The sequence below is a fragment of the Echinops telfairi genome, unplaced genomic scaffold (assembly GCF_000313985.2).
Source record: "Echinops telfairi isolate 266 unplaced genomic scaffold, ASM31398v2 ScPeMD7_3533;HRSCAF=4204_0, whole genome shotgun sequence".
Lineage (NCBI taxonomy): Eukaryota > Metazoa > Chordata > Mammalia > Afrosoricida > Tenrecidae > Echinops > Echinops telfairi.
This window is the reverse complement of record NW_022107431.1, coordinates 60685815-60713063: the sequence shown is the minus strand read 5'-3', so window position 1 is coordinate 60713063 and position 27249 is coordinate 60685815. Positions and strand designations below refer to the sequence as shown.

The following is a 27249-nucleotide window of genomic DNA, read 5'->3' as shown; positions in this document are numbered from 1 at the left end:
GCTGCTGGTAGTTTCAAACGGCTGACCTTGCAGTTAGCGGCCCCAAAGGTAGCCAGTATTGGAATTTATAAACAATATATGCCATTAGGCTCCTAAAGATAAGACTTTCTACCCCCCGTAAAGATTTACAGTCTTGGAAACGCAACAGGGCAATTCCACCCTGTTCTATAGGGTTGCTTTGAGGTGGAATCCGCTTGACAGCAGTGAGTTTGGTTTGAAGTTCGCCCCACGGGGTATTGATACGGAAATAAACCTTGAGTGAAGTGTCCTCAAATCTTGTCATCCTGGGGACATGTTAAAGCTAGTTATTGTATTGATTGTTTAATTCTAAATAAGTCCAATGTTCTAAAATTATTTTAACTCTAAACTTTGATAAATTGCATTTCATTTGAATGATGAAAGCAAAGTACAGTTGAATAGTAATCTGAGACTTTTTTTGTTTGTTTTTGAATCTAAGACTTTAGAAAAGTCATCGCAAACACCGTCTCTCTTTTAAAATTCTAGAAATGTAATATAGTTATAATAATCAGGTTGATTATTAAGGGGGTATTTCAATTCAGTGCTATGTGATTTGGCTTTTGATTCCAAGGAGTACTAATTATTACTATAATTTATTGTTTTGTGAACTTTATTTATGGAAACTCTTTAGGGACTTATCATAATCTTCAAAAATTCTTTCAGGGAAATTACAACTCTGTTTTTGAAACAAATTACAAATGAGATCTCTGTGTTATTAGAGGTATACAACAGAGAAAACTAGGCAGGGCAATTTATTCAACTCTCTGAAGTGACAGTGTATGCTTTTGAATAAAAATAACTGTGCATGTATAAATTTGCTATATTAATATAAACTTACTTTATATTCTTAGATATCACAATAAAGTTAGAAAATTGCTGTGTCTTTTTAATGTATATTCTTATTTATTTTATTTTAAATTTATTTTTAATTTGGTTTGTATAGTTAGTGAGGATCTTCTTGTAACCAAAAGATACTTGTGCTCATAGTGCCTGGCCCTGTACCAGTCAAATCTCTCAGAGGAACGTCCTTTGAAAACAAAATCTTCTTGAACTGGAAGGAACCTTTGGAGCCAAATGGGATCATCACACAGTATGAGGTATGGGAAAAACAAGGAAGCTAATAGAAATATTAATTGGAAGAATAAGAGGGAGTGAAGAAGGGAAACTAGAGGGAAATCATGGAAAATAATTAAATAGGTGCCTGGGTATTAAAATCATTATTAGTTCCCTCTGTTTTGATTTATAAATTTTATTATGCCAAGACTGGCAATCCAAAGTGTATGTCTAATACCTACAATTTTCAGATTTGAAATTTAAATGTATTTTATGGCGAAACAAGGCTGGCCTTGTGGAAACAGACATCCTGATGTATCTAATGAAAGATCACCCCCCCAAAAAAATCCTAGAATTTCCTTTATATGAAATTAAAACATTTATATTTCATACTTTGACTTAGGTGAGACTCCTGAATGTCAATTGTTTCAAAGTAAGGAATTAGTATCTAGCTATCTATCTAATCTATCTATCATCTATCTATCTATCTATCTATCTATCTATCTATCTATCTATCTATCTATCATAAACCTAATTTATCCATAGCTTCATGTCAACTTTGAATAGAAATCCTTATTTTATTTTCAGATATGAGAAGCTAAAAAGAAAAAACCTAAAAGAGCATTTCAATTGCACAAATATGTAATCCTCTTTTTGATAGGGGATTTTGAATAGGATTTACAATGCCTGGATTTTCTGGTGGGTCTGGGATTGAGTAGGAGCCTTAGTGATGCCATGGGGAAGTGCCCAGCTGCTGTCCAGAAGGTCAGTAATTTGAACCTACCCGGAGAATGAAGTGGCAGTCTACATCTGTAAAAAGTTAGAGCATTGAAAAAAAAAAATTAGAGCATTGGAAATCCTCTGGGGATCTTTTCTTTTCTTCAGTGTTGCTGAATCATAATTATTTAATAGCAGTAGGTTTGATTTGGTTATGATATGGAGTGTATCATGGAAATGAGAATCACCAACATAGTCTTATATTGAGCGATGATATTAAAATTATTGAGTAATACTGGCATGAAATTGTTTAGGTACTTTAACATGTATTTCTTTTAACATTTTCTGTGTTTCATCTTCACTGAATTCTATAGCCATAAAATTTAGTATGAATGAACATTCATAATTAGGTATATTAGTATATTTATATTTTTTGATGGAAGAAAATGTATATTGTTCTAGTCAAGTAATGGCTTCCAAGATTATGATAGATAGGTAGAGAAATAGATGATAGATAGATAGATGATAGATAGATAGACAGATGATAGATAGATAGATAGATAAAAAATAACATCAAAAATGAGAAGGAATAAAGGTGGGGGAAAATTATGTGTTACTCCAGAGAAATGCTATTTGTATGTGTTAGGTTGGGTTCTGCAAAGAAGCAAAACTAGTGACATACACATATATCGGGAGAAAAAATTGTGTCAAGTATGTGATTTACCCAGTTGTCAATGCACTTACATTCAGTCTGAGTTCCATGGGTCAGCTGTTCAACTAGAGGCTTCTCTATACTAAAGTAGCTTCACGGACTGTTGAACCCAAGATTGACAGGAACATCACTCGCTAATATCAGGCTGTAGAGGCCAGTGGTTACAAGGTCGGCAAATCAGACTTAAGACTGGAAAGGGGAATGGATCCAATGTCAGCAGCTCGGTTAGCTGACTGCTGATGATTCCCAGGGCCGACAGGAAATATGGCAGACCTTGGCTGTTGTCAGCTCAAATCCAAATAACCAGAGGTCAGTGAGCCAGCTAGAGGATTCAGAGCCTACAAAAAGCAGTTAAACTGTTCCACAGGGTCTATTGACAAAAGGAGTAGTCCACACCCCAAGGCAACTTCTGTTGTAATTTTAACCAGGGCAGTGTGACCTGTAAGCTACAGCAGACCCTATGATGTCCTGGAGTGGATTGCGTGATGGATATTATTGAGTTCAGGCACACCCTGGGTATTGCTGGTTCCTAACTGCCAACCCACTAGGAATCCTAGCTCAGCTTAATTGAAACAATGCCTAACTTTCATAGTGTATTAGCTGATTTTATAAAGACTTGTTTGTAATTTAAAATTGCTCAGGCTGGACATGGATATAATGAGATGTATTTCTCAACACAGGTCAGCTATAGCAGCATAAGGTCGTTTGATCCTGCAGTTCCAGTGGCTGGACCGCCCCAGACGGTATCAAATTTATGGAACAGTACACACCATGTCTTTATGCACCTCCATCCAGGAACCACCTACCAGTTTTTCATAAGAGCCAGCACTGTCAAAGGTTTTGGACCAGCTATAGCGATCAATGTGACGACCAATATTTCAGGTGTGCACATGAGTCAGTTGCAGACAGAGTGACTCATGCCCTTGGATTGTAATAGCTTGTGGGGGATGATTACGTACATGTGTGAAGTAGTTTGTCTTGCTTGTTGAATACCTACTACTTTTTTATATGATTTAAGACACTTTCAAGAATCAGCTGAATACAAATTATTATCCTGATGTATGTACAAACCCAAACATACCTCAAATAGTCACTTTTAATTGCCATAGTTCTTGAGGGAAAAAAAATTACATCTTTATTAAATTTTTTAAAAGTTTATAATAAACACTAATAGGCTTTGAGGAGCTGTTAAATATGAACCAAACATTATAACATCTGATGTTTATTAAATTTGTTTTTATCAAAAGAATGGCAGAAAATAATTGTGCTAGTATTGGAGTAGCACATACTTTGTCTGTGTCCCATTTTTTCTTGACATGCTGATATTTTTAAGCAAGTATATGCTCTTTCTGTGTCTTACAAACCCACCTACATATATGGGCATCTAAATTGGAAAATGAGAATATGCCAAGGAATGTTTTTAATTGATAAACTAGGATATAACTTCCTTATTATATTATGCTCACAAGTTTATAGTTTGCATTTGGCTAAATTGTTACAGATGTAATTTCTCTCTTAGTCAAATCATCATTTAAGCCTGATTAAATGCTTGCTAGCAATTAGCATTGTAATTTGTTGTAAATCTACTCTAGTTTATATGCTGTATCTTTCTTAAGATTACTAAATATGTATTATATCTGATAAAAGAAAATTAGAATAATGCAATTTTTAGAGGTTTCAGCATTTAATATTTGAATTCTGAATTAGAAATGGTCTCTTTGTATATATTTATTTTCATTACACTTATGAAAAAAAATTTTTAAATCAGTTGCCATCAAGTTAAATCTGTCTCTTGCCCACTTGTATTTGTCAGAGTATAGCTGTCTGTTGTAGGGTTTTCAGTGACTACTTTCTCAGAAGTAGATCACCAGGTCTTTCTTCTGCAGCACCTCTGGGTGAGCCTGAACATCCCAAATGTTAACCATCTTCACCATTCATTCTGTTTCCACTATGTTTGCATGAAATTGTGACAGTTTGGAGAACCAAACAAATGTTCATTATAGATGAACTTTAGAAAGTTCATCCAAAAAATCCAGTCTTTTCATTTCATTTATCCTAGAACGTTTGACGCCCCTCGTGTGTGTGTGTGTGTGTGTGTGTGAGAGAGAGAGAGAGAGAGAGAGAGAGAGAGAGAGAATGGACAGAACCACAGTTGTTTTGAATGGGAATTTCATAATGAAAGATCAGCACACTTCATGGGATATGGCTTACAGTTCTTCAAATCATTTAGTTGTTGTTTCATTTGCACCAACCCAAGAATGATGGGACTTGAATTAGACGTTTAATACTGGCTGTAGTCACTTCTTCTTTGGACAAAAAGTATGGTCAATGCGGCTCTCAGATCATTAGAGTTATGGAAAACCTACATAACTCATAAACACGTCCTCCTTCTGATGTCACTGTTTCTTCCTTTGCATATGGGTTGCGTTTTAAACAAATCATTGAAATATATCGTTTGATTTCCTGGCTTCAGGCATATGATATGTTAATGAATTTTCCCATTAATTGACACTTTTTCTGCTTACATTTCTTCAAAAATCTTCATGTTTCCAAAAGGACACATTCCAAACATCTGCATATAATTAGCATTTGTCACCTTTCATGGCATATTGCCTCCAAACCTCCACTTCTCACCTTAAACCCACAGTTCCAAGCAGTAGCATAGTGCTTCTAGTTTTTGCAGTACACTTTTTTTTTTTTTTGCATTTGGTATCTGCTGCATGCTTACAGTCTCCTCAATCTGGAATCTTATTCCACGTTTTCTCCTCCTGATAAGTGTCTTGCGCTGTCCTGGGAAGGTTTCACTCATGCGTTGAGAAGACTGTGAAGTCTTCTCTGTGTTTCCTTTCCCCGCTCCCAACAGTCATTTAGCCTAGTGGTTGTCAGCATGAGATCCCTGGGCCAATACTATCAACATCAAGCGAGAATTTCCAAGAAATACACATCATTAGGCTTCTCCACAAACCTACTGAATACGCAGCTGTGGAGGGATGAGGGGGGTGGGCCAGCCAGCGGTATTTCAATAAACCTTCCAGATAAACTTGATCACCTCCCTTCCTCTGGCTACTGGGCTTCTTGTTTGCTTATTTCTAAAACTCCCTTTGTTAATAACATTTGAATCCTTACTGTTAATTCTATAAACTAGACTATCAGGGATTGTGTTTTGTCTTTATAGCACTTATCAGAAAATGCGGCCATAATAAAAACACATATTAAACACATTCAGAAGCTTTTAGAAGCCGTTTTCGCTCAGGTCTTTTTGACAATGTACATTTGTCACTGGGCACATATTTTTCTAAACGTTTTTCTGCATGGAAGTCATCTAAAGTTATTATGAAGTTACTTTTTCACCTAGCACTCGATTAGGAAGTCTCCTCATTAACTTTTCTTTCTCTATTTAAAACAAATTTTTGACAACTAATGGGAAATAAAATTCCTATTCCCATTCATTTGGTTTGATAAGTGTCTACTGTAGTAACAATTGCCCAGATAAGAATACTGAGGCATAACAACCAGTCGGCACTGCCGCAGCGGCCAGTTCACTCTGTTCCTGACATCGCACAGCTTCATAGTTGTCTCTGTGAACCAAGCGCCCACGTCTACACAATTCCCACCTTCTTCCTGTCTCCGCAATGCTAATTTCCAGACCTCCAAAAACGGAAAACCAGGATAGTCACAAAATTGTTGGACTGTATATCTCAAACCCCCAGATGATTATTCAAATTTAATAACAAATCCGGTCTTGCTATGTTTGGATGCTCCAGGTTCCCAGAGCTCCTATTCAGTAGCATGTGGTATTCTACGGGACTTGAGTTCTCTATTAAACAGGTTTTAGCCTAAGGTAGCATTATTTCTTCATATAGAGCTATGCTGCTATTGTTTATTGACTGAAACTTTTTCCCTCATTACTCACTTCTCAGCTCCAACTTTACCTGACTATGAAGGAGTCGATGCCTCTCTCAATGAAACCGCTACTACAATAACTGTCTTGCTGAGGCCAGCGCAGGCCAAAGGTGCACCTATCAGGTAAGAGTGTGGGGAAATAATGGGTAATGGAAACACACCGGAAGAGATGTTTATCCATAGTTCAGCAGTCAATAAAGCGGTCCGTTTCTAACAGACATTCATTTGACAATTACTGTCAGCAAGGTGCTGCTTTTGTTCCGGGTGGTTGTGGTTGTTTCTCCCCTTCTTTAGACAATCTTCGTATATAGGCCTGTAGTTAAAAATAAATGTCATGGAGATTTTTGAGATATTTTGCACTGTTGGCTTCAAGATAATTGCTCTCCTCACCTCCAGTCCCATATCATTTCTCTTCCTCTGTTGGTATCTTTAGTAAATGAGTTTTGAAGCTATTGTCAAAAACAAAATGAGAAAATAACTCTTGTACAAAGTAGTAAAGCAGTTATGAATAACTTCATGTGAATGATTGAAAAATAGTAGGAGGCTTTGAAGAAAGAAGAGGAGAAAGGCCTAAGGAATGCAGCCTTGCTGCCTTGTGACGTCTGTATCGGTCTTCTCTGGAATCACACAGTGAATACTAAAGTTATTTTGCTGTGCCATTTTTCTTGCCATGATTAATGTCTCTCATGTTTTCTAATCGTCTTCTTGCAGAAATTCTAAACAGGGTTAACTTTATTTTCAGAGATTGTCTCAACTAATTTTTAACCAGTTTCTGCACATTTGTACAGGTGCACTTTGCATTTTTTACAAATTGAGGGTTTGTGACAGCCCCGTGCTGAGCAGGTGTCTACGCACCACCTTGCCAACGACGTGCGGTCTCTGTGTGTGTATGTCGTATTTTGTTACCGTTCACAGTATTTCAAGATCTTTCATTATGCTCTTGCACACGAAATATAGCTTTTAGGTGCACTGGGAAACAACAAAAAAAAATCGTGTGACTCACTTTATTGTAGTATTTGCTTTATTGTGGTGGTCCGGTTGCTTTATTGCCGTGACGTGGAACCGAACTAATGCTATCCTCAAGGCATTCCTCTCATTAGAAAACTCTAAAGCTTCTCATTCACAGCCATGAAGTCAAGGCCAACTCATAGCGACCCTGTAGGGAAGGGTAGAACTACCCCCATGAGTTTCCAAGACTTTAACCCCTTATGAAAGTTGAAAGCCCCATTTTCTCCCCACTAAATCTTAGTGAAGTATTAAATTTATTTTTTTCCAAAGTTAGCACCAGCTCTTCATCTTAAACTACAATTATGTGATTTATAGGTTTTGCAGGGTTTTTTTTTTATAAAATTAGGCTTCTGTAGATAAATAAATCAAGACAAAGAAATCAGTCTAGGTATTCCATAATTGAGTCACTTTGAGTTGCTTGCATGGCGTTAAGAAAACACACCAAAAAACGGTTCTATATATAAAATATTTTAGCTTACAAGCACACATTGGCTATCCAAATGCTCCTGTGTCACGCTAAATCAGGAATAGTTTTTCTCAGTAAAGAAAACATTGATAAAAGAACTTGAGCCTCTATAGGAAACTCTTGAATCCTGCCTGGCAACCTTCATAGGGAAATCACAGCACAGAAAAAGAGATGGTTCAGTGTGCTTTTACCAAACACTAAAAAGCCCTGACTACACTTGAAAATTCAAAGTAAGTACCTGGAGCTGTTCTTGAATCAATGATCTGTGAGTGGATCTGATTGATGATCCAAAGGAGCATTTTCTCCAGAAGAGAAAATGTCTTCTCTCCAAGTCTTTTTTTTTATATTGACAGGCAATCAGGATCATTCACCTATTCCTACCTGTGACAAAATTTATTTTATGAATGTTCAGGTCTTTTGCTGCTATTTAAATTAACTTCCATGTACTTGCCTTTACCTTTTAAGAGTTATGTATTTGAGTCAATTGGCCTTTACTTTATAACATTTGCAAACTCGTTGCATTGCTGTTACATGATTATGTTCTATATTGGTAGCACCTAGTAACGCGGCTCACTTCCTCAGTTTGTTCTCCGTACATTACATGTCACATTCCATGACATGTAAAGAAAGATCAGATGATCACAGCCAAGCACAGGACCCTTGAACCCTTTTCATCATGGGTCATCCGAGATACCTGCAAACATACAATTTTTTTGCACATAGCGACTACTGAATACTGAATAGGAATTCCTGAAGAGGAAGTTTTAAAATTATTGAGTATATGATTGATCGTATATTTTGTATATCAAAACTCTGCCTTATGTTTGTTTTATTTATTCTCGTGAGAATTCTGATTACTAAGAATCCACATGGTCGTTATCAATGGCTGTGCAAAAAGAATTCCTGAATAATCCTATATCCTTCTTTCTCTGAACTCAAAAATGCATTTCTGTTGTATTTGTTGGAAATACATTTGACCATTTCTGTAACAGAAGACAATGGCTGAGACTCCCATACACTACAGCAGATTCTAAGAGAAACTCACTGCCATCGAGTCATTGCTGACTCAGAGCGACCCTGTCCATGGGACAGGGCAGACCTGCGCTTTGGGTGTCCTGCACTGCACATCTTTACAGAAGCCAATGGCCTCCTTTTTCACTCTGGGGTAGTTGGTGGGTTCACAGTGCTGACCTGTGGTTAGCAATCCAGCATGCAATCCAGTGTGACACCAGGACTCACTTGTAGGAAATTAGTGCTCAGAAAAAAGAGATTCAAAACCTGGAACACTGCAAGAAGTAATAATATACTGATGTAGAAATCAATCACACTTTTTTATTTCCTTAAAGATGATTACTACTGGGGGTAGTGGAGTGCAATCTGTTTCCTCACGGATATTCTATCCCACTTTTCCCATCTCGGGTCTTTTGTACTGACTTGCCTAACTCACCACATCACTTTAAGGGGATGGTACAAGCGATAGGAGTAGCACAGGGAGGAAATTCACCCCCAGGTGGGTCCTTTGCTCTTTCTCTCTTCCAATCTGACCACACTCCTACCTGTAATCTCAAAAACAGTAACTGGAGCTTTAACTTGAGGTGCATCTTGCCCAGTGTCCTAAGTCTTTGAAAATGAGGCTCCAGCTTTATGTGATTAATTTTTCCCAACACGGAATATCTGCTCTGATACTTCCAATGTTTAATTGAATCCCTACCACCCTCTTCATATATACTTGAAGCTAATGGATTTAAGCCAATATTTTATGCACACATTCTCTCTCCCTCTCCCTCTCCGTTTCTCTCTCCCTCTCTCTCTCCCTCTCCCTCTCCCTCTCCTCTCTTTCTCTCAGCCATCAATTGATGCCAACTCATAGCAACCTTCTAGCATATGGCAGAACTGCCCTGTGAATTTCCGAAACTCATTGTTTACAGGAGTAGAAAGCTCCATCTTTCTCCCAATGAGTGGCTGGTAGTTTTCAATGGAGGCCCTTGTGGATAACAGCCCAACTCATAAGAACGAACCTACCAGGGTCCTTTTGACCCATGTTAGGCCATCATCATTTCTTCTCCAAACCATGTTAGTTGCCATTTTAATCAATGTGTGTTCTAGCTCCACCCTTCAATCCCCATAAAAGTTTGATCTATTTACTTACCACCTACATAGACCTCCTGAGAAGATTCATTTATTAGTTTTCCATTGTATGGTTTGCCCTAAATATTTAGTTATCTCTTTTCCTACCTTATTACATCACTGGTCTCTGTCACACTGCATGTCCTCATCCATTGGCCCAACCCCAGTGAAAATAGCTTTTCATTTTTGGCCTTCATCTTCCTCGTGTCCAACAAATCTGTCCTAACACCTCTGTCAAAGTAACAGGGAAAGCCTGATGAGTTAGAGTATGCATGCTGTGTTTGCTTTTGTAGATTTGTTTGATTAATAAAGCTAATAGTAGTACTGGTTTTTATAAATGTACTGATTCATCAACATTCAATATTTCGCATGAACTTAGTCATCCAACCATAGAAATTTTTGAAAGGTCAAACAAAAGTGGGGAAAATCGACAATGAGAGACTCCTAAGTCAAATATTAACAATAGTGGAATATAATAAATACGATGAAAACCCCGAGGAAAGGTGGCACTAGAGTGAATTTTTCAGGAGAGTTCACAATGAGTTGGACAAGGGGAGGAGACTGTTGCCAAGAGAAGGGACAGTGCCCCTCCCACACAGAAGGGGCTGGCAGAGGGCGATATCGGTAGCCTAGCACGGTCGGCTCAAGAACTGCAAGCAGTTCAAGCCGTCAAGAAGCAGGGATGTACTGTAGAAGTAACAACATCTGCTGCTAAAGAGATAAACGGGTTAAAGGAAGAGGCGTCTGAGCAGTGGCCTGAAAAAGGAAGGTCAGTCCCGAAAGATGAAATGGAAAATTATCAGAATTTTAATTTTAGAGTGATCATTCTGATTGAAATATAGAGAACAGACTGGGAGTGAGAAGAAATGAAGCTAAAATGGTCCTGAGGAGAAATTATAGTGGCTGCCTTAAGACGGATGCAATAAAAATACAGGAGAGGGTGTTGCCCCTATACTGTTGGACAGCAGAAAGATGTATAAAGCTTAGTGACAGGTCAGAAGGGGAATGAAGTGGGTTGATTTTTGTGGGAAATGATGAATAGCTTTTATTTTATAAGTGGTAGAGATGCAAAAAGTCATCGAACTAGTAGGAGGAGCTGCTTTCTCGGAGTGGAGTAGACCCCGGTGACTTCAGAGAGTCAAGCCTGTGGGAGTGGAGACTTGGGGATATTAATTTGCTTATAAGGTAAGACTCAAGAAGAAACAACTGCAAAATACTGCTAATAATCAAAAATTGGAATGTGTGAAATAAGAATCTAGGAAAATTTGAAGTCATCAAAAATGAAATCGAACATATAACTCCTAGGAATTAATGAGCTGAAATGGATTGGTATTAGCCATTTGAATCAGGAAATCATGTGGTTGGAATGAGATGTGCCTGCAATGGCATAATCAAGAGGAAAGGCATTGCATTCATTGTCAAAAAGGACATATCAAATCAATCTTGAAGTACAATACTGCCTGTGGTCTGATTATATCTATCTCTCCTCAAGGGAATCCAATCAGTACAACTATTATTCAAATTTATGCCCCAACCAGAAATGTTGGCGATAAAGAAATTGAAGACTTCCACCAACATTTTCTGTTGGAAATTGATCAAGCATGCAATCAATGCGTTCTCATTTATTGGTGATTGGAATACAAAAGTTGGAAATAAAGAGGAAGGAAAAGTATCAGCTTGGTGACAGCGATGAAGCTGTAGATGGCATGGTAGAATTTTGCAAGCCAACCCAATGATTTGTTCATAGCAAATACCTGTTTTCCAACAACACAAAAGGCTACTACTAGGTTGGAGGGAAATGGGGAGCTAATAACGATGAGTACAGGAATGAAGAAAATGTTCTAAAATTGATTGTGGTGATGATTGTACAACTTTTCTCGATGTGATTGACTATTGAATTGTATGATATGTGAATTTATGCATATAAAACTGTTGAATATATATATATATATATATATAAAAAGACCCATGGATGTCTCCTAATGGGATACACAGAAATTAAATTAGCTACATCTGTGGGAATAGACAATGGAGAAGTTCAAAATCAGGCTAGTGGTCTACTGTCGAAGAGATAATCAATTGCTCATATGTAAATTCAGGTTAAAGCTGATGAGAATGAAAGCAAGTCCACAAGAGCCAAAAACATGACCTTGAGTATATCCCACCTGAATTTTGCGAACAGCTTCAGAACAGATTTGATACATGAAGCACTAACGACAGAAGACGTGATGAGCTGTGGACGGACATCAAGAACACAATACATGAAGAAAGCCAAACATAATTAAAAAGAAAGAAAAGATCAAAGTGGATGTCAGAAGAGATCATAAAACTTGTTCTTAATCATAGAGTTATTAAGGCACATTGAAGAAATGATGAAGTCAAAGAGCTGAACAGAATATTTCTAAGGACAGTTGAAGAAGACACAGTAAAATATTATAATGAAATGTGCAAAGGAAAGAAAGAATATTCTTAGGATATCTTAAAGAACTAAAGAAAAAATCCAAGCCACACATTATACGATTGAATGATTTTATGGGGAAATATTTAATGTTGCAGGAAATATCAAAAGAAGATAGAATACACAGAGTCATTGTACCAAAACAAACTAGTTAACATTCCACTATTTCCAGAGGTAGCATATGATCAAAAACCAATGGTACTGAAGAATGGAATAATGGCAATTCCAGAACACTTCATTAGGCTCATGCGGAACTTGTTCATGAATAAAGAGGCAGTTGTGCAAACTGAACCAGAAAGTTCTGCCTGGTTCAAAATGAGGGACAATATGTGTCAGGACTGTATCCTCTCACCATATTTGTTTAATCTGTATGCTGAGAAAATCATCAGAGAAGCTGGATTAAATGAAGAATGTGGCATCATGAATGGAAGAAGGCTTATTACCAACATGAAATAAGTATAGGCATAATCCACCTGAGAGTTAAGGATGGCAAGACTTTGGACATGTTGATAGAAGAGACCAGACTCCTGAGAAGAGGCTGGTACGGTAGAGGGGCAGAGGGTCCACCTTGCTTGCTGAAAGTGGAACTTAAAGAACTTGCTGATGAAGAGCAACGACTAAAGCTTTCAATATAGATGACAATTCAATGTACAGAAAATTGAAATCCTTATAACTAGCCCAATAAATAACATCATGATAAATGGAGAAAACATTGAAGTTATCACGAATTTTGTCTTGCTTGGATTCCCAATCAAAGTTCATGGAAGCAGCATTGAAGAGATCAAATAATGCATTGCTTTAGCTAAATCTGTTGCACACAAGCACTCCAAAGTGTTGAAAAGTAAGGGTATTACTTTAAAATCTAAGTTATGCCTGACCCACACCGTGGTATTTCCAATCACCTCACATACAAGTGAAAGTTGGGCACTGGCTAACGCAGACCGAAAATAAATCCATGCATTTGATTAGGATGCTGGTGAAGATAAGTGGAAGTTCCATGGACTAAGCAGAACCAATCTCTCTTCGATGAAGAACAGGCACAATTCTCCTCAGAGCTAAGGATGGCGAGACTTTGGACGTTGTTAGAAGAGACGAGGCTCTTGAGAAGAGACTGGTACAGTTGAAGGGCAGTGAAAAAGAGGAAGCCCCTCAATAAGGCGGATTGACGCCATGGCTGCAACTATGGGCTTAAACGCAAGAACAATTGTGAGGACGGAGCTGGCCCGAGTAGGGTTTTGTTCTGTTGCGCGTAGGGTCACCATGAATCAGAACTCACTCAATGACACCTACCACTAGCAACATAGAGGTTTCTCCAGAAAAATGCCACAGGAATCAAATATATTATATCTGTAGAAAAGGACCGTGAAGAAACTTGAAATCATCAGTCAGAACAAGGACACAGCCAACTACGACTTAACCCATCCATTGCTCATTTATCATTTCAAGGTGGAGATGAAAAAAATGAAAACTAGTCCACAGGAGCCAAAGATCAAGCTGGAGAATATCCACTTGAGTTTAGAGACCGTCTCAAATAGAGATTTTACACAGTGCGCACCAGTGACTGATGAAAAGACAAGTGCGGGGTGACGTCCAAGCCAGCATACCTGCCGAAAGTAAGAGGCCCATAAGAACAAAGGGAAAAAAGAAAGACTAAAATTGTCCCCATTCGGGACATTAAAACTTGCTTTTGAAAGTAAAGTAGATAATGTGAATGGGAAAAAGCAATTATGAAGTAAAAGAGGTGAACAAAATATTTCTTGGTGACTTGAGATGAAAAAATAAAGACCTGGAGTTAGGAAACTTAAGAGGGAGAACATGTTTGGTTTCTCAATCTGGGGAAAAAATAAATAAAGTCTATATTGAAGGATCCCACAGACAAAGGAAAAGAAACCAGAAGGAGAAACAAATCCGTCTTAGAAGTACCACTAACAAGTACCACTACCAACCTCATAGACTTTGGGCATGTTCTCCGGAGAGACCAGTTTCTGAAGAAGGACGCCCTTCGTGGTAACATAGCGAGAGGGGCCGTGAAGAAGAAGGCCCGTGACAGGATGGCTGTACCTGGGTTCACAGAACAGCTGCGAGGATGGACCCGAGCCAGTGGGATTTTGTTCTCTTGGACTTAGGGTCGCTATGAGTTGAGCGGACTCAAAAGCATTTAGTAACAACAACACCACAAGCAAAATACTGAATGACTCCGAGTGCATCAAAATAACATCGGAGGACTGCATAGAGTGACTGTACCAAAAAAATTGTTCTGTGTCCAACCGCTTTAGAAGGCATCATATGGCCAAGAATTGATGATATTGATTGGGAAAATCCTATAGCGCGGAAGGCATTAGCCAAGAACAAGGCTCCAGGAATTCACTGAATACTAATTGAGCTGCAATGCTAGGGCAAATGGAGGCGACACTAAAAATACTCACTTGTCTCTGCAGATAAATTTGGATTAAAATGGTCCCAACTCAAGCCATATCATTTCATCATCTCATCAGCATGTGAAAGCTGGACAAATCATAAGGAAGGCCAGGGTATTTTCAATCCCCTCACAAAGCTGCCGAACTTCATCTCATAATCTTAGACGTGTTATCAGGAGACACAAGTCCTTGGAGAAGGATATCATACTGATAAAGGCGAGGGTAGACTAGATAATCCCTCAGGACCAATACGGGGAGCAGCAATACTAGGAGAGTAAGGGTACGGGGCTGGGGAGTAAAGGGGAACCAATCACAATGATCAAAGTATGGCCCCTTCCCAGGGGGATTGACAGCAGAAAAGTGGGTAAAATGAGACAGCAGTTGGTGTAAGACAGGAAAAAATAATAACAGTGATTTATAAAATATCAAGGGGGCATGGGGGAGGGAAGGGGTGGGGAATGAGCTGATGCCATGGGCTCAAGTGGAAAGAAAAAGTTTTGAAAAAGATGATGACAACATCTGTACAGATGTGTTTGACACAATGGATATATGTATGGAGTGTGAGAAGAGCTGTACGAGCCCCTAATAAAAATAAAAAAGAAACAAGAGCACTGTCAAAGCAGAGGCATGACACGATAGGTCTCAGGTGGTAGCAGTGGACTCAAGCATAGCAGCTGTTTGAGGTGGTACAGGGCAGGGCAATGTTTTGCTCTGCTGCAAATTCGGTCGCTGTGAGTTAAAATTGCCTTGGTGGAGCCTTAGAACCACAATGCTCTTAAAAGAATGTCATGTCTATTTTTTTGTTTGGAAGTACATCTCAAGTTAGTCACGATGTACCTTTTGTGACTTCTCATTATTTGTATAGCAAGTTGTCTCTGTGTAAACAGTTTTCAAGAACTCACCATGATTACGGTTGATCTCTGTATTGCTTATACATATCCCTGCACGATGTGCATGAAGAAAGATATAAATGAGGCAAGTGATGAGTCTTGAAAGGAGCTGACTGAACACTGAGCCTAACTAATGGCAGTGAAATGCCAGTAGAGGATTTGGAGCAGTGTCACTCCATGGAAAAGTACTTTGCATAGCTTCAGTATGCGGCCTGGGTACCATGCTTATGACGGGGTGTAAAAAAGACAGCAGTACACCAGCTATGAGTGAGCCTAGATCTATACTGGAAAGTGGCATATGTGAGTGATGTTTCAGTAGAGGAAAAGTACAATTGCAACTTTGAGTGCAAGGGTGAATGTGCATTTGAAGGATGATTTAAAATGGCTCTGAAAATTGACTTCTGATGGACTATATTGGTTATTTTTAATGCTTATCATGAGCAGTCATGGGTTCATAAGTAAGAGAGGTATTAAAGAGTGCAGATATTTTGGCTTTTCTGTATTATTTAACTGTAAGGAAATTGAATTGGCCTGAAATATTCTAACACCAATCGTCACTAGAAATTTCAAAGTTTAGAATTGAATAGAATGGCCGTAAAAACAGAGACTTTTCTCATCTTTCTCTTCCCCCTACCTAGAACAATAATACATTCTTTGTTTTTTTAATCATTTAAGGAGAACATTTATTAAGTCTTCAAAGGGATAAGCCAACACACACCAAGAAAACATGGAACACTTCCCAAACTTGCTTGTTGTCCTGTGCCATTCTGATAGCAGCACATGTGCTGCGGGAGCGAGCACAGGACGTTCTTCGTGCTCAGTCACACTCACGGCCATGGAGTCCACCTCCACACACAGCCACCCCACAGGACACAGTGTAACTGCCCACAGAGGGTTGCCAGGCTGGACATCGTTACAGGGGTAAAAAGCCTCATTGTTCTCCCTGAGTGCAGCTGATGGTTTCAAACGGCTGACCTTAGAGTTAGCAGCCCCACACATAACACACTGCCCCCCACGGTTCCTCTTATACATGGCAGTTTTTCAATAGTTAATTCTCAAATTATAATAATTGATTGCAAATGTATAGACCAAGTGAATTGATAAAATTCTTACTTATAAATAGTGTTCATGATATTTGATGTAGCAAAGCCACTTCAGTGAGGGAAAAATATCTTGGATGTATGCTCATTTTATAAAAGGCATAAGTAATCAAGGTACAAATCAATGTATTCATTCCACATATCCTCTTTAAATAGCCAATATTTTTTCTGAAAACCATACTTGAATATAAAATGTGATGGTTACTGTTTCAGTTTGTGGAGTTAGATATAGTTGGAATTTTAAAATATACAGAAAGTCAGCCAAGGATTTTGCCGGGAAGACATTTCTGCAGACAGAGAATGAGTGTGCTTTCCTCATGGAGCTCCTTTGCTAATGTCAGTCACTACACAAAGAATCTTTTAGAGACAGCTGGAAGCCAATATTCAGAAGACTGTGTATGTATAGTGTCATAAGTAGAAAGAAAAACTCGTGGTTCAAATTTTAATGGGAGGGAGTTCTTCTTACTTAAAGAATATATACATAATATTAGTAAAGAAAATGCACATTACAAAATTAAAGTATATCACAATTGCAATGTTATACTGGGGCTTCAAAAAATTTGTGGATAAATGGAATTGAAAACAAGGGAATTTATCCAAACTTTTGAAGCCCCTTTGTGTATGTGTGGATTTATATGTATATAAAAATTCCTCTAACTGATGAAATGGAAATCATTTTGGGGTAGGCATCATTTTTATTTCATCGGAAAGAGTACCAAGTCAGCAAAGACATTCAGTGTATTGATTTTTGTATTTTATGAAATCAAACTCAAAAGTCATTTGCCCAAGTGAAGAGCCATCTTTCTGTTTTTACCCCTCTCCACCAATGGCAATGTGCTTTGATCTGAGAAGATTCTGGGAGCAAACCATGCGCTATAGACTTTATTTGAAAGGTAAAATTTATGCCAATGTGATAAAAGTAGTTAAAAATGAATATCCATAGACTCCCTTTTCCCCCTAGAGTTATGAGATAATTAACAAGGACTATATTTTTAAGGATTAGGTTAAATAATCAACAAGTGTAAGTAATTATACTTACTTCTCATTGGGGAAAGAATATTAGGTTTGATTTGTCTGGGAAAATACAGATGTATGTATTAATGGGCATATGTATATGTATCTGCATGGTATGCAAATTTGAAATACAAAAATTTGGATTATAAACTGAAAATTTTAAAAAAATTCAAAGGCTATATTTGCTTAACATTGTCCATGTCTGTGCATTGTATTTTTCTACTTTTCAAAGGGCTGTGATTTTTTTTTTGTTTTCAGGGCTATAAAGTTGACTGGAATCTGCTCTATGGATTCCTCGGAGAGCATGCATCTATCTCAGTAGCATTTCTAGAAGTTTAATAACCCAACGTAGCAAAAGTATAGGAAATGGTGCAGTAAGCAAGCATATTTTGAAGTAACATGGAATTCTGACTTAGTTACTTATCCAAATCTTGAGTTCTGACATGAAAACAATTCCTGTCCTATTACTAAAGGATGCAACATATCTCTTTCTTGGAAATATTTAGATGGAAAATGAGAATTTATAAGATTAATAAGAAAAGGAACTAATTTATGTCTCTTATAATCATGAATTTTTTTTTGTTTGGAGTTATAAAAGCATTCATATACATTAGAATTTTATACCAGATTCTAAACTGCTTTAATTGTCTAGATTCAAATTTCATTAAAATCGCCCTTGATCACTTGTTCTTTTTTGCTTTCCTACCCTCTTCCTTCTTTTTGTAGAAGCCCATTCTTGCTAGAAATATATTGACGAGGAAAGGGTTTTCCTATATCTACTGCTACTAACGTGACTATATAGGGTTTTCAAGCCTTGTAAATCTTTTGGGGAGCAAATAGCCTTATCTCACTTACCCACTGCTGCTTCACCACCTGCTCACAAAGGTGCTGATACATTTGAAACATGAACCTTGGATCTTGAAGTTGGTTATCTCTCCAACACCACCAGGCCTCTTTCCTTATAAAACCAAACTCACTGCCATTGAGTTGATTCCCACTCATAGCGACCCTAAAGGCCAGGGTAGAGCTGTCCCTGTGAGTTTCTGACTCTGTTATTTTTTATAGGGGTAGAAAGTGTTGCCTTTCTCCGAAAGTGTGGTTGGTAATTTTGAACTTCTAACCTTGAGTTAGCAACTCAGTGCTTAACAACTAGGCCACCAGGGGACCCCTGTTGCAAAACCACCAGTAGCTACATGAGAGAAAGATGAGGCTTTCTACTCACATAAAGCGTTAGTTTCCTTATATAGAAGGCTCCTGAAGATTCAGAATTCAGACATGGTAGAAATACACATAGCTTATGATATTCAATTCATATAAATAGTAAAAATGCATCTTCTCATGATTTTTAGTATATTTTGACAAATTTCTTTTAGAAGATGAGTAATGTCAACTTTATAGGTATACCTCCCCCCCAACAAAAAAATTCTAATGAGAAAGAGTATTATTTTTAGGTACTAGTTGGGAGAATTTATAACAAGAAGTATTTGTGAGGTGGGGGGTCATCTTTATTTTACTGTTGCATTATTCTTTTCTGTCTTTTCCTTTGTAAAATAATCACTTATTGAAGTTTGACAAACTGCTAATAAAGGAATTGGAAGATCTAAGTCAAAGATTTAGTAGGCCAAATGCCATTTGTTTCTACAATTTGTAACATTTTATTATTAACAACTCTAGAAGGGGAGTCAGTCTATTTCCGTGTCGAGGACAGATTTCTGTCCATCTGTGCCCGTATTGCAGCATGTCACTCTTACTTTAGCTCTGCATAGCGCTGAGCCACTGTGGATGCCACAGCAAGGTCAAGAGGCAGAGGCGCCTGTCAGCACAGTCTGTCTCTACGCGGTGACAACTGTGGCCTGGCACTTGGAGCACCGCTCCGAGGCAGTCATTCTGTTGAATCTTGGAGCTGGGCCTTCCATACTATCGATTCGAAGGAAAATGTTAACTTTAAACATTTTAAAATATCAGACAAAGAACTTGATCTATTATGTGTCTTTGGATAATGTCAGGTTCCTTATTAGGACTGGGTATTTCTCAACATTTTAAAGATGTGATTAATTCTATCGTGATTTTTCTTGCTTCATTAGATTCCGTAGTAACTCTGTTGGAGCACTGGGTGAGCAGGGTTCCTGTGAAATTCTCTTTTAATGCAAAAAAGCAGAAAATAAGAATGTGGTGGGTCAAGGCTAGCTATTGTTAACTCCTGACTCACAGTTGCCACAAGCAGAGAGAAAGAAATGCTGCCTCCTGCCCATGTTCTGTTGCAGATTAGGTCATTGTCATTTAAATGATTCATTAAGTGATTTTTTTTTTTCTAAAGTTCATCACCAGCACTTCCTTCCGAATTTATCTTAGTTTGGAAATGAACCAAAACGTGTTCCACACCATAGCCCCACACAAGCGTCCACGGACTATCAGGTAGTGGCCACGTTTAAAGTGTGATGGCCAGGGGTATACTCTTACTTGTTGCATGTTTATATTAAACATCTTAGTGTCGCAAATCTCTAAAGGTGTAACTTCCTGTTTCCAAACAGTGCCTATCAGATCGTGGTGGAAGAGCTGCACCCCCACCGAACAAAGAGAGAAGCTGGGACAATGGAATGCTACCAGGTTCCGGTCACATACCAAAATGCCATGAGTGGGGGGGCACCATATTACTTTGCTGCTGAACTGCCTCCCGGGAATCTACCTGAGCCCGCTCCCTTTACAGTTGGGGACAATAGAACGTACCAGGGCTTTTGGAACCCACCTTTGGCTCCACGCAAAGGATACAACATCTATTTCCAGGCCATGAGCAGTGTGGAAAAGGTGAGTTTCCACTAACACTTACTTGTTTTGTTGTTGTTTTGCTACAATTGTAGAATACTGGAGTCAAAAACTCAGTAGCATTTGTCTAAAAGGAGAGAGAGAGAGAATGATGCATTGGGGAAGTTGTTTTTCCCAACATTGCCTACCGTTTGGGCTACTATAGTGCTGCAGTGCTGGAAGCGCCCCTCGTCTCTGCCAGGAAATCTGGAAGACCAGCTGGCCAAGTGACTGAAAGAGATCCATATCTGTTGCCATCCCGAAGAAAGGTGGGCCAACCAAATGTGGAAATTATGAAACAATGCTACTGATTGCACATGCAAGTGCAATTTTACTGAAGGCAATCCAAACACTGTTGCAGCAGTAAGTTGACAGGGAATGCCATAAATTCTAACTGGACTTAGAAGAAGACATGGGAAGAGGAACATCATGGCTGATTCAGATGGATCTTGGCTGAAAGCAGAGAATACCAGGAAGACATTCCCTGTGCTTCATTGACTGTGCACAGGCATTTAACTGTGTGGCTGATAACACATTATAGATGACCTTGTGAAGAACGGGAATTGCCGAACACTTAACTGTACTCCTGTGAAACCTGTGCATAGAACATGAGGAAATCATTCACAGAACAAGGAGATGTTGTGTGATTTGGGATATGGAAATCAGATTGTGTCCTTTTATCATATTTATTCAGTCTGTATTCTAGGTAAATAATTCAACAAGATGGACCATATGAAGAAGAATCTGGCATCACAATTGGAGGAAGACTCATTAATAGCCTGTGCTAGCAGAGGACCCACCCTTTCTTACTGAAAGGGTAGTGGGTATAGATAGACCAGTGGTTCTCAAGCTTCCTAATGCCACAATCCTTTAATAGAGTTCCTCGTGTGGTGGTGACCCCCAACCAGAAACTTATTTTCGTTGCTACTTCATAACTGTAATTGTGCTACTATCATGAATCGGGCAACCCCTGTGAAAGGGTCGTTCGACCCTCCAAAAGGATCGCGACCCACAGGTTGAGAATCACTGGTATAGATCAAGGCATATCATTATTGATGTCAGATGGATCTTGGCTGAAAGCAGAAAATACCTTAAAGGTATTAGCTTGTGTTTTATTGACTACTCAAAGGCATTCAACTGGGTGCACCAAGGGGCAGTCATTTGAACAGAACAAAGGAATCGTGTGCATGGTTTAAAATTAGGTAAGGTGCACATCAGGGTTGTAACCATTCACCATTCTTATTTGACCTGTATGCTGTGTAAATAATCTAAGAAGCTATACTGTGTAAAGAATTCAGGATCAGAATTGGAAGCAGGTATAGTAACAATTTTCAATATGCAGGTATCTCAACCTTGCTTCCTGACAGTGATGAGGACGCGGAGCACTTGCTGATGAAGAGCAAGGATTGCATCCTCCTGTATGGATAACACTTCAATGAGAAGAAAATAAAAACATTCCCAACCGAACTAATAGGCAACGAACTGATAAACAAAGGAAAGATTCAACAAATGGTCAAGGATTTCATTTTACTTGAATCCATATTCCAAGCCCATGCAAACAACAGTCCAGAACTCCACGTATTGCCTTGGGCACATCTGCTGCGTAAGACCCCTTTTCAGGGTCCAAAAGCAAAAGCAAACAAAAAAAGTGTCCTCTGAGAACTGGGGTGCCCTGGCCCAAGCCATGTTGTTTTCATTCTCCTGTGTCTCCTTGCGCCCTTCTCGTGTGAGCATTCCACAGGAATACCCCCACTGCCAAGTGTGAGTAAACTGATTGGAGAAGGTGTGTGTGGGGCTGCCACCGCTCTGCCCCCAGGAACTCTCCGGCATTCTTCTGACTTCTTTGCTCAGAAGATTAAATTTACAGCAGGATAAACAAAATACATGTTCCACAGCCGGCTAATAGACCCTTATAAACTTTTCAGGAGGTAGCAGCCAAATAGTAAATAACAAGTAACAGTCCTCTGATTACAAAGTAACAGGACGCCCCTGGCACATCCGACAGAACCTCTACAGATGGCGGCCCGGAGGTGGCTAGCTGCTGTGCCCTTAGCGACGCCGGCTCCCCCTTTCCCCGGTTGCCCCTCCCTTGCCCAGTTTGGACACAGCTGGTTTTGAACGCTGCCACTGATCCCAGATGAATATTGAAGAGGGAGGCACCACAGGATGCTAGAAACAACTCGTGCTTCCATATGTGGGCCAACAACCTAGCCTTGCATGCCGCATGCTGTTCTCTCCGGGAAATTTTCTTTCCTTCAATTTGCTTATTTGAATGTGTTATTTTTTTTTTAAGAGTGATCGGGTAAAAAAAAGTTGAGAGTAGCATCTTCCACAACTTAAAATCCAGTAGCAGAATGCCGTCTTTCAACACTTGTAACTATATATAGAAAAAGGCTTGGCGATACAGCGGTTGCAGCTCAGCTGCTAATTAGGAAGGTTGGCATTTCAAACGCACCGTCCCTTCCACAATGATGTGGCCGCCTGCGTCGTTCCGGTCTCAGCCTCAGAAACCCTATGGGGCAGTGCCCGCGGGCCTGTAGGCTTACTGTGAGTTCAAGTCCACGGGTGGGCACCCAGCCATAACCACCATGTAGGCCAATGCTGGGTTTTTTAATAATGGAGTCTCTGAGGTAGAAACTTGAGAGGATATGAGATCATGTGATAGCTCTCCTTGGATAAGTCACACTATATCTTGGGATGATTTTCTTCGAAGATCTTCGTGACCACCCATTTGCATTTTTTGTAAGCGCTATAAGGACAGAAGGCATTGATGGATGATTTGGCTGTTTTGAAAGAAATCATTTCTCTCTGCTTTCTTATATGGTATGTTAGTCTGGGTACTTTAGAGAAACAAATCTACAGAAACTCATGTATAAGAGAGAGTTTTATATAAACGGTAAGTGCCCATCAAGAAAACATCCCAACCCAGTGCTCTCCAAGCCCACAAATCCAACATTAACCCAAATGTCCAACACCAATCCACAAAATCCACCTCCATCTCACAAGACACATGCAATGACACCGACTGCAGGAGGAAAGTCGAGTCAGTGAACGTGTAGGCATCTCAGCGCTGGCAGGAGTCTCCACATGGCTGCTCCATCACCCAGGGTTGCATCGGGGTAGGTCCATGTGGCTTCTCCTCAGGGACGTCTTGCAGGAAGTGAGTCTTGCTAGCTGAAGCTGGGAACTGGCTAAGGCAGCTGCACCCTGGTCCGACCATCACAAAGCAAGAGACCTGAGAACTCAGGCTCACTGAGCCAATTAACCCCACATAGTTTATCGGCCAGGTTGGCACAATAAACTAACTACCTCATATGGTTAGGGCACAGTGTATGGAACAGAATAGTGGCACAGAGTCTTCTACGGTTGACGTTAAAGCTAGGCACTGCTCAAGGCTGCTGGTGCTCCTTCTGCTGACTTATTTCTGTAGAAGCCTCCGGGGGAGTCAGGTGTCCACATCCTGCCCCACTGATAAAAGGCGCTGTTCAGTCGTATGAGCATGAAGAATCATTGTTTTGTTCTAAGTACAAAGCAGTGGAGGGGTAGAAAATATAATTCTGCTTTTTTTTTAATCTTTAGAATGTGAGAGATTCCAAATTAACTTTTGTTACTTAGTCTGTGGTATGAGAAGAGTGTTAATGAATGTTGATTACTTATAAAGGATTTTCTCTGGCACCATTTAAACACTTTGACATAAATATTCTCTTCTAATTGCTAATATATCTCCACTGTGCTATAATCAAAGTACAGAGTAGCAACAATATATTTTACAGTTATCTTGACACAGGGTTTTTAAATGAATGTGGCTCCTACCAGCAGAGGCTGGGCCTGCCAGTATCGTTTGCAGCTATTGGTTTTAGGAAGTCAAATTCTCTTTGGGCCTTCATTGGAATGTGAAATCATTTCTTGCAGTTTGCTACAAAGACCTCTCAGGTGAAAAGTAATAGAAATACAATTTTTAATTTTTTAGAAAAATTACCAACATTCTCTTCAGTGCTTCATTGGGTCTGATTTAAAAATAAAAAATGGTTTTGAGAAATGTGGAAACTCTTTAAACTTGTCAATATGTAATAATTAAAACAAACACACAAACATAAAACAAAACTTTAAGGTTAAGAGAGAGGCAGGCATTTGTGACAAAAAATATTGTTTCAATTATTGCTGACAGAATGCTGTGCTAAACAATTATCAGGATGTATGTAATAAACACATTGACTGATAGTAATGAGTTTAATTTAGCAAACCTCTGGAACTTTCCGTCATGTCCCCTTCCCTTTCTCTGTTTGTGAGCACATTCCTTGGTTTGTCTCACCTGATCAAAAACTGCTCTCTCTGCAATTTAAGGCACATTGCAGCATTGCATGTAGTGTCTCCGCTGCTAATCTCCAGTAAAATCCTTTGTTTTATTTGTATCCTTTCTTAAAACTCTTAGCTTCTAACACCACACACACCCCCCAACCCATCCCTCCCCTTCTCCCACAAAAGAATGAAACCTCCCACAGCACATCTCCTCTCTGCTTTGTGCACTGGCTTTGGCACCAGTCTTCCCTTGTCTATTCAGAAATCAATAGTAGATGAGCAAGTCTTGACCACTGAGATGTGGAGCTGGAAACATCCAGCATCAACACGTGTCTCTACTCACTACTGTCGCCCTAGAACCAATGTGTTTTTTAATTAAAAAGGAAACTATGAGGTCTGAGATAACTTCTGTCCTTTCCTGCTTCTGTTTCCTCTACCAGTCAGTCTGGCAAGAGGAGGAGAATAATTTACAACGAGAGACATTTTTTCCCCTCGAGTTAAATTTAAAGTGGAAAGGAAGCGTAGATAAAATTAAGCGTAATTTTGCTACACTTTGTGGATGATCTTTCTAACTACAAACATGTAGCTTTTTAGTCATGGGTAGGATCTAAGTGAGAGTAGGCAATATTCAGATATGGTCTGCCTCTGAAGATAAGAGGTAAAAATAAAATTTGTTTTTACATCTGATTTGTATCAGCTTTGGAAATACATTTCTCTCCGATAGTTCAACAGCACCAAAAAAATACAGTCAATACAAATAGAATACTCTAGTGCTTGTTAGACATGAGAGCTTTGTTCATTATAAGGTGAAAAATAATACCTATACTTTAGAAATTGGAAACATTTCTAAAAGCTCTTATCTTTGAGGGGGTGTTGTGTATATTTTAATCTCTTGACAGCTCATAGAAAATTTCTTAAGTGTTTTAACGCTAGATCCCTATTCTTTATGATTCTATTGTATGACCTCAGATGGCTCTTCATAATATAGTTCATAAAACAAGACATACTCTCTGTGCACTGACTGTTTTCTTTCATTTTTACTTCACCAGGAAACTAAAACCCAGTGTGTAAGAATTGCTACAAAAGGTAAGGTGTTAGCTTCTTTCTTTCTATGTTTCTTAACTCCATTTCCCCCCTTCTAAAATGAAAGAGCTTTGTTCCTTGCATGAGGGCTAATTAGATGTGGCATTTCTATAACAGAGCATTTGTAGTAGGGCCCAGTTAAACTGCCAGCCAAGCCCTTGCCCCACTTGGGTGTCTTTAGCATGTAATAGGGTGCTATTTTCCACTCTCTAGTACTGGACTGGAGGAATCGTTACGAGAATAGGAAGGATTTAGGAAAACTTAGAAGGGCCTACTTCTGCCATTTCGAGTCTGAAATGTCTCCTACTGCTGAGCAGCCAGTGTATAAGGCAAAGCTCCATCATCTCAGCTCAAAATAACAAGCAGCTTGTTTAAAAACTTCTGTTATTCTCTCTGGCAGACAATGATTCATAAAAAGAGCCAAACCTGCTCTTGTAACAGTTTTAGCATGGTAATTGGTCCATATCTTCATCAAAATTGCATCTTCATTAATTTAATGTATGCCAAGAACTTAGATCAGTGAAGGCTGAGGACCAGCGCACTCCCTACTGATTTTGCATGTTGTGTTTACTTGCTGAGTTGCTTTGAGACGAGAAACTATTTCATCTTTGAATGAATAGTACTGGTGCTCAGAGCAGGGAAACGGTCCCTTGTGTTTGATATGTTTATCATCCTTCATTTAAGAGTTATTTTATTGTGCCAGCAAGAGACAGTGAAAACTATTTGGTGTAGTCTAACAAGGGAAGCAAGAAAAAGCTTCCTGCGTGCTGACGTGGCCTTCCTCAGAGGGTTGATTCTCAGTGTGATTTGCTGCCAGAATTCGCATTAGACCCACATTCATGAGCAGTAGTCAGTTTGTTTGGACTAAAAATGAATGGATATATTCTGTTTGTGCTGGCATGTTTCCTTCCATCATTTTTCTCCATCTAATCATCAATCTGCTCAATTAAGCATTTGTGTTTAACTCCTGATTTGTAAAAGCAATAAAGAAAGACTGTTTTCTTTTGACTCTGAAGATGTAATAAAGAGGCTTCACAGGGAAGGGAAGAAATATCACTTTTCAATTCAAATATTAATGTTACTCATGATCATTGAAAGGAGAAAGCAAAGTAACTTGACTTAAAGAAGAGAAAGAGAAAACATGAAAATGCATATAAAATGTATGAATTTATATTAATATTT

General features: G+C 38.9%; 1 protein-coding gene across 11 annotated transcripts in view; it reads left to right on the top strand.

The window, feature by feature from the left end:
* The window catches only part of PTPRK (protein tyrosine phosphatase receptor type K), a 640850-nt gene that overhangs the window by 512601 nt on the left and 101000 nt on the right, over positions 1 to 27249 (top strand). For all 11 annotated transcript variants that reach the window (XM_045294289.1, XM_004702060.4, XM_045294293.1 and 8 more), the window contains exons 9-13: positions 1006 to 1115; positions 3181 to 3382; positions 6421 to 6526; positions 20415 to 20688; positions 26034 to 26070. In XM_045294289.1, coding sequence (XP_045150224.1) covers positions 1006 to 1115; positions 3181 to 3382; positions 6421 to 6526; positions 20415 to 20688; positions 26034 to 26070 — 729 coding nt within the window. The remainder of the gene's footprint in view (positions 1 to 1005; positions 1116 to 3180; positions 3383 to 6420; positions 6527 to 20414; positions 20689 to 26033; positions 26071 to 27249) is intronic.